The 8743-nt window shown below is 41.0% G+C and overlaps 1 protein-coding gene across 1 annotated transcript; it reads right to left on the reverse strand.

The window, feature by feature from the left end:
* Positions 1 to 545: 545 nt before the first annotated feature.
* On the reverse strand, positions 546 to 2730 carry LOC109909185 (probable G-protein coupled receptor 173). Its single transcript, XM_020508253.2, has one exon. It carries the CDS (start codon positions 2276 to 2278, stop codon positions 1157 to 1159), a length of 1122 nt encoding a protein of 373 aa, XP_020363842.1. The 5' UTR covers positions 2279 to 2730; the 3' UTR covers positions 546 to 1156.
* Between the last annotated feature and the right edge of the window lie 6013 nt (positions 2731 to 8743).

Below are 8743 nucleotides of genomic sequence, written 5' to 3' on the forward strand. Positions count from 1 at the left end.
TTAGCTGACAAATGTTCATTTACATGCCTGTAACTGAGACGAGCAATGATCAGAATAATGACTCTTTTTGAATAATGATTGTTTTACATACTGAAAGGTGCCTGCTGGCTAGTTAAAGTCTTATGAGAAGAATGGAGTGTGTAAGCAGAGGCAAACTGGACTCTTGCTGCACTGCACTGCTTTTTCAGAACTTTCTAAGGCCGGCTAAATTCTCTGGGACATGAATGATGGTAGCATTTTACATTACAGTGCAGAATAAAGTGGTAATAACATGGTAATAGTATGGTAACAAGTTAGCTGATCACAATGAAAACATGATCTGCCCAGATACCCCGATTTTAGTATAATTATATTATTGTTCCAGGGTAATACAACCCCCCACATGTTGTGCTATAGAGGAGGTAATGATACAACAAAATATGGTCAATTGTTCAGTTAGCGTTTGAGGATGAGTGGTAGAAAATAGGATGTGTCTATATTGTTATTGGATTGAAACACATAACGGATATTGTTCAGTTACCTGTATAACAGAATCAAATCAATACTAATCATTAATCTGTTGTTTATTTACTCAGAAGTACAAACATTGCAAACATCTCTCTGCAGCATTGATGCTTTGCTTCTTTTAGAGTTCCATCATCCTTGTCCATAGAAAAAAACATGTAATTTGTCTTTTTTACAGGGAATGTGCAAGGTATACATTTTTATCAACACATGTTATTAAAATCCAGGAAGAAAATGTATTTGCAAAAGACTGTAAAAGTTTGTTTTATCACCTTCTCCACACAAATAATTATATGAAGATTTTATGAAAGCTACACCATATTTGATTTAAAAAAAAGTTCAGAATAAAGAAATAAAAAGCTTTAGAGAATGTACAGAATTGTCTTATGCTCTTGTAACTGAATTGCCATAGGCCTACATTACTCAAATAATATCCCAATGAGATTCTTCAAATATGCAACATTATTAGTAGGCCTATTCGAAATACAGATTGGCAACATTTTGCACTTTCTGTAAGTGCAAATCACAAAATATGGCCAGCCTGTGTGGGAAAATTGGACAAGCTTAGCAACAGAGTAATATCACCTAAGGCATCAAAACCAACATGACAGTTCTGTTCTTTTTCCCTTGTCTAAAACAACAGTAGAACCTATCAGATGACACAGTATGGTTCCATAGACATAGGCGTCTGTGTGCTGAGACAACATGGGAAACTGGCTCTGAGGCGCGATCTCAGCTCCTTGTTGAATATGAAACAAATAATGGGATTCGCCCCGGCCTGAACGAACGTCATCCACACGGCTGCAGTCAGGTAGACCTGTGGAATTGTGCCTCCTTTGACAAACACTCGAATGTAGCAAGTAACAATGTACGGGGCCCAGAGGATAAGAAACGCCAGGGTTATCATGTAATACATTTTCCCTATGCGTTTCTCCATTTTAAATTCATCCAAGACAAGCAGCCTTCTGTTTCCATTATGCGAAGTTTGTCTGATTCCCACCAATGTTGGTGGGGTGGGACCACGTCCAAATCCTGCTATCCAATTGGCGGCTGCCTGCCCAGTTGCACCTGGCCCGTGAAAGGTCCAGTTTTGGCTTATTGCTGGGACAAGCTGAGCGGGTTTCATCTTCCGATGGTCGTACACGAAACACAACATTTTGATGTAAACAACGTGCGTTGTTCCCACGATGACAGCCAGCATCAACATGAAACCCAGGGTGTCATTTGCTTTCACATATCGGTGCTCAAAAATGCATTGTTCCTCTTCATGGATGAATTTGTAGGTGCCAACGTCAAATACAGGGGGGAAAGCCATAGCGACAGAGAGGGTCCAGACCATGCAAATCACTGCCACACATGTCCACAATGTCATTCGTTTGGAATAAAACCTGTGGTGTGCAATCGCCATGTATCTGGTTACACTGACGCAGAAGAGCATAAACGCTACATGAAAACAAAAAAGGACCGAGAGGAACGCAATAATTTTGCAACGTATAATGCTGTACGTCCAGATGGAACGGTTGTTGATTGATATCATCACAAACGGCAAACACACCGCAGACCGTATTACATCTGCCAAGCACAGATCAAGTAGAAAATAATACGGAGCCTTGTGAAGGGAGATGTCTTTCAGCACTAGCAGGGACAACGCCGCATTCCCGAAAAGGCTGATGCAAATGACCAGACCGAGCGAGGCCAGTTTCACCGCAGAGGCGGTGATGGCATAATTATGTAGCGTGGGACTGCTTTCCCCAAACTCGCTTGAATTTGCCATCTATGTAACCAAGCTATTGTCAAAGGCGCGTGTATTCTATATCCCCACATCAAGTGGTCGTGCTTTCCCCGGTCGAAGTAGGCCTATCAATGATTGATAAAAATTTACCAGCAAGAAATTAACATGATGCACGATTATGTTACACTACCTCACGGTGAACAGCATCTAGATTTTAACCGTATTAGAATATCATTCATTATTCTCCTGGATTTGAAGCATTGCCTGATTTCAGCAGCGACTGAGATCCATCGAAATGTATTTTCTTGTTATCCTTCATCTCACAAGTTTCCGTTTTGAATATGAAATAGGCTACACCCATGTTCGTAGTTCCATTTTCTGCTGATAGCAAACATATTGCTCTGAAACATGCCGTCTTTGCACACACCATCTTAAATGGATCCGTTTAACTGCCAGACATTTCAAGAACACATCTCCATTTCCACTGATGCTGAGGTTCTCGTTCGTCTTGAGGAATAAATACACATAAATCGGAGGACAGGCCGTCATCATCTCTTCAGCACGCAATTAACAGGGTTGGGTAGACTATAGCCAAACCACTGTTCAGTCCACTCAATCGAAGGCATGGCGTACGAATACATCCAGCAATACAAACTAATGCATATCTATTAACTACAACCGTTGGTTTGCATTTGAGGAAAAGCCTACACTTTACGTTTTCAAACGAGGTTGAATCGATTAGGATAAAGTGGAGAGACACTGAACAGCGCCGGCTAATGTCGAGATAGATTAAATGTAGGCTCATCCACGTCCTCGGATCAGAAACAGTTGTCAGATCTCCTGTGCGCTACATTAGTCTGCGGCGCTACATGGAATCATTCAATAATTAGATCCTGTCTCATGCATTCCCAAGGCATGATTTCCCATGTCTAGAAAGGCTTGTCAAATTCAATCGTTTCCGAGTGCTCAGTTCCTTTTACACTGAGGCAGCTTTAAAGGCACAGTCATGTGTTTTACAACCAGCCTAACCTAAAATCCTCTCATTTGAAATATAAGTAATTGAGTCAATGCATAGACATACAGGTCATACAGGACAGCTGCATTATGAAGAATGCCACCACAGTAATCTATATAAAGGGTTTCTATTCCGGTTTCTATTGTTTTAGTCTTATATTTTCAAATTAAATCCCATTTTGACTTGTCAATATGCAGGGTAGGCTTACACAATTTTGCCAACATGATTGGTTGGCACCACCAAGTATGCTAGGCCTATTACACTATATCCCCACGATTGTTTTTAACCAACCATAATATGACAATTTAATAGTTATAAGACAGAAGCCCACATATTACTATCACCAATTATATGTGATGTGTTAGATAAATATCTATCTTATTTAACAAACTGTATGCACATACTGTAATATGGCACGATATAGGATATTTGACTCCATTAAACATTAGCATGTCAATGGAGTTGATAACACAAATCTGGCAGCTGTGATTCACTAGTGCCATCTGCAGCCTACTTGTGTGTGTGAGAGAGAGAGAGAGAGAGAGAGAGAGAGAGCAGAGAGAGAGAAAGCAGAGAGAGAGAGAGCAGAGAGAGAGAAAGCAGAGAGAGAGAGAGAGAAAGCAGAGAGAGAGAGAGAGAGCAGAGAGAGAGAAAGCAGAGAGAGAGAGCAGAGAGAGAGCAGAGAGAGAGAAAGCAGAGAGAGAGAGAGAGCAGAAAGAGAGAGAGAGAGAGACAGAGACAGAGAGAGAAAGCAGAGAGAGAGAGAGAGAGCAGAGAGAGAGAGAGCAGAGAGAGAAAGCAGAGAGAGAGAGAGAGAGCAGAGAGAGAGAGAGAGCAGAGAGAGAGAGAGAAAGCAGAGAGAGAGAGAGAGAGAGAGCATAGAGAGAGAAAGCAGAGAGAGAGAGAGAGCAGAGAGAGAGAGAGAGCAGAGAGAGAGAAAGCAGAGAGAGAAAGCAGAGAGAGAGAGCAGTGAGAGAAAGGGGAGAGAGAGAGGTCCATTAAGGGTCCATTTCCTTTAGCTCATAATTTGAAGGAAAATAGCCCTCTATCCTAAAAACCTAGATACAAAAGACTGAATAAGTCATGATCAATAAAAAGATAGGCATCAAATGTATGGGCTATGCCCAGGAAGTAGTGTTTAGTCTTGCCTAATATGTTGGCCTGCTGGTGCTCATTTGATTTAATGTGATGTACATTGTCTGTCTGTGGATTTTGTACACTAGGGGAACTCTCACATGGGGTTTTAGGTCACTGGTCACATGTACAGGTATGTAGCCCATAGTATATACAGTGCCTTCGGAAAGTATTCAAACCCCTCCACATTTTGCTACATTACAGCCTTATTCTAAAATTGATGAAATTGTTGTTTTCCTCATCAATCTACACACAATGACAATGGAAAAACAGGTTTTTAGATATATTTTTTTTACAAATATATAATAAACATATCAAAACAAAAAATATCACATTTACATACAGTGGTGGAAAAAGTACCCAATTGTCATACTTGAGTAAAAGTAAAGATACCATAATAAAAAATGACTCAAGTAGATGTGAAAGTCAACAAGTAAAATACTACTTGAGTAAAAGTTTTAAAGTATTTGTTTTTTAAAATATACTTAAGTATGAAAAGTAAAGGTAATTGTTAAAATATACTTAAGTATCAATATTAAAAGTATAAATAATTTCACATTCATTATATTAAGTAAACCAGACGGCACACTTTTCTGTTTTATTTATTTACGGACAGCCAGGGTCTCACTCCAACACTCAGACATCATTTACAAACGAAGCATTTGTGTTTAGTGAGTCTGCCAGATAAGAGGCAGTTGGGATGACCAGGGATGTTCTCTTAATAATTGTGTGAATTGGAATTTTCCTGTCCTGTCCTGCTAAGCATTCAAAATGTAACTAATACTTTTGGGTGTCAGGGAAAATGTATGGAGTAAAAAGTACAATATTTTCTTTATGAATGTAATGGAATAAAAATAGAAGTTGTCAAAAATATAAATACAAATAGTAAAGCAAAGTTCAGATACCCCAAAAAACTAGTAGAAAGAGGAGGAAGGGAAGCGCTACTAAGGTACACAATAGTACATTTTGGTAGCAAGAAGGTGCTCTTTGTAAAAGGGGTAAATTGGTCATCAAAAAGAAAGGAGTACAGCAAAGTATTTTTACTTAAATACTTTACACCACTATACAGTACCAGTCAAAAGTTTGGAAACACCTACTCATTCAAGGGTTTTTCTTTAATTTGACTATTTTCTACATAGTAGAATAATAGTGAAGACATCAAAACAATGAAATAACACATATGGAATCATGTAGTAACCAAACAAGTGTTAAATTTATTTTAGATTCTTCAAGGTAGCCACTTTTGTGTTGATGACAGCTTTGCACACACTTGGCATTCTCTCAACCAACTTCACCTGGAATGCTTTTCCAACAGTGCTGAAGGAGTTCCCACATATGCTGAGCTCTTGTTGGCTGCTTTTCCTTCACTCTGCGGTCCATCTCCTCCAAAAACATCTCACTTGGGTTGAGGTCGGGTGATTGTGGAGGCCAGGTCATCTGATGCAGCACTCCATCACTCTCATTGGTCAAATAGCCCTATCACAGCCTGGAGGTGTGTTGGGTCATTGCCCTGTTGAAAAACAAATGATAGTCCCACTAAGCGTATCGCTACAGAATGCTTGCTGGTTAATGCTGGTTAAGTGTGCCTTGAATTCTAAATAAATCACAGGCAGACATTGTCACCAGCAAAGCACCCCCACACCATCACACCTCCTCCTCCATGCTTCACGGTCGGAACCACACATGCGGAGAAAATCCGTTCATCTACTCTGCGTCTCACAAAGAAAATGGAGGTTGAAACAAAAATCTCAAATTTGCTCGTGTATCTTGGCCCAATCAAGTCTCTTCTTTTTATTGGTGTCCTTTGGTAGTGTTTTTTTGCAGCAATTCGACCATGAAGGCCTGATTCACGCAGTCTCCTCTGAACAGTTGATGTTGAGATGTGTCTGTTACTTGAACTCTGTGAAGCATTGATTTGGGCTGCAATCTCAGGTGCAGTTAATGAACTTATCATCTGCAGCAGAGGTGATGGTTTATGCGACTGAAAAAATAAGCTGTTCTGGCCATAATATGGACTTGGTATTTTACCAAATAGGGCTTTCTTCTGTATACCACCTGAATGTTAAAGTGTATTTGCCCATATAAGGTCTGTTATGACCAGTGGGGTAATTGGTATTTCTGAAAATAAAAACAAAAACTTTCCTTGCAAAAAAGTATTTAGTCAGCCAACAATTGTGCAACTTCTCCCACTTAAAAAGATGAGAGAGGCCTGTAATTTTCATCATAGGAACACTTCAACTATGACAGACAAAATTAGGAAAAAAATCCAGAAAATCACATTGTAGGATTTTTCATGAATTTATTTGCAAATTATGGTGGAAAATAAGTATTTGGTCACCTACAAACAAGCAAGATTTCTGGCTCTCACAGACCTGTAACTTCTTCTTTAAGAGGCTCCTCTGTCCTCCACTCGTTACCTGTATTAATGGCACCTGTTTGAACTTGTTATCAGTATAAAAGACACCTGTCCACAATCTCAAACAGTCACACTCCAAACTCCACTATGGTCAAGACCAAAGAGCTGTCAAAGGACACCAGAAACAAAATTGTAGACCTGCACCAGGCTGGGAAGACTGAATCTGCAATAGGTAAGCAGCTTGGTTTGAAGAAATCAACTGTGGGAGTAATTATTAGGAAATGGAAGACATACAAGACCACTGATAATCTCCCTCGATCTGGGGCTCCACGCAAGATCTCACCCCGTGGGGTCAAAATGATCACAAAAATCCCAGAACCACACGGGGGGACCTAGTGAATGACCTGCAGAGAGCTGGGACCAAAGTAACAAAGCCTACCATCAGTAACACACTACGCCGCCAGGGACTCAAATCCTGCAGTGACAGACGTGTCCCCCTGCTTAAGCCAGTACATGTCCAGGCCCGTCTGAAGTTTGCTAGAGAGCATTTGGATGATCCAGAAGAAGATTGGGAGAATGTCATACGGTCAGATGAAACCAAAATATAACTTTTTGGTAAAAACTCAACTCGTCGTGTTTGGAGGACAAAGAATGCTGAATTGCATCCAAAGAACACCATACCTACTGTGATGCATGGGGGTGGAAACATCATGCTTTGGGGCTGTTTTTCTGTAAAGGGACCAGGACGACTGATCCGTGTAAAGGAAAGAAAGAATGGGGCCATGTATCGTGAGATTGAGTGAAAACATCCTTCCATCAGCAAGGGCATTGAAGATGAAACGTGGCTGGGTCTTTCAGCATGACAATGATCCCAAACACACTGCCCGGGCAACGAAGGAGTGGCTTCGTAAGACGCATTTCAAGGTCCTGGAGTGGCCTAGCCAGTCTCCAGATCTCAACCCCATAGAAAATCTTTGGAGGGAGTTGAAAGTCCGTGTTTCCCTGCAACAGCCCCAAAACATCACTGCTCTAGAGGAGATCTGCATTAAGGAATGGGCCAAAATACCAGCAACAGTGTGTGAAAACCTTGTGAAGACTTACAGAAAATGTTTGACCTCTGTCATTGCCTACAATGGGTATATAACAAAGTATTGAGATAAACTTTTGTTATTGACCAAATACTTATTTTCCACCATAATTTGCTAATTAATTGAATAAAAATTTCTACAATGTGATTTTCTGGATTTTTTTTCTCATTTTGTCTGACATAGTTGACGTGTACCTAATGATGAAAATTACAGGCCTCTCATCTTTTTAAGTAGGAGAACTTGCACAATTGGTGGCTGACTAAATACTTTTTTGCCCCACTGTATATAGGGCAAGTAATCAAGGAGGTGATGGAGTCCAGGAGTGTGTCATATTGCGCTAATGTACGTAACGATGGTGACAGGTTTGCGCCTTAACGAGCGAGGTGACCAAGAGGCCGGAGAGGGAGCACCCGTGACACCAATTATCTCCTGTGTATTTATACCTGCATTTTCTGTTTGTCTGTTGCCAGTTTGTCTTGTCCCATCAAGTCCTACCAGCATGTTCCCGTATTTCCTCTGCTCTAGTTTTTGTTTTCCCCAGTCTACCCAGTTCTGACATTTCTGCCTGTCCTAACACGGATCCTGCCTAACATCCTGTACCTGCCTGACTCTGATTTGGATTACGACTCTTTGCCTGCCTTGACTTACCTTTTGCCTTCTTCGTTCCCCTCAGACTGCTCGAAGATAGAGAATTTGATAACACTGACATCCGGGAGGGAACTCACCTGGGCTACAGTGGTGTGGGTGGAACAGTCCACCGTTTGCCTCAATCTGGAGGAGTTCATGGTGGTGGAGGTACGTAAAGTGTTTGATTCTCCATTGTCCGGGAGAGAGGCTGCTCGTAGGATCCTCCAACTACGCCAGGACTCCTGTAGTGTGGCAGACCACGTGGTGGATTATAACACGTTGGCGGC

This window comes from Oncorhynchus kisutch, linkage group LG1, assembly GCF_002021735.2.
Source record: "Oncorhynchus kisutch isolate 150728-3 linkage group LG1, Okis_V2, whole genome shotgun sequence".
NCBI lineage: Eukaryota > Metazoa > Chordata > Actinopteri > Salmoniformes > Salmonidae > Oncorhynchus > Oncorhynchus kisutch.

What these genes read in the sequence shown, in the direction of transcription:
- LOC109909185 (XM_020508253.2), bottom strand. Translation starts at nt 2,278, where the DNA reads ATGGCAAATTCAAGCGAGTTTGGGGAAAGCAGTCCCACGCTACATAAT.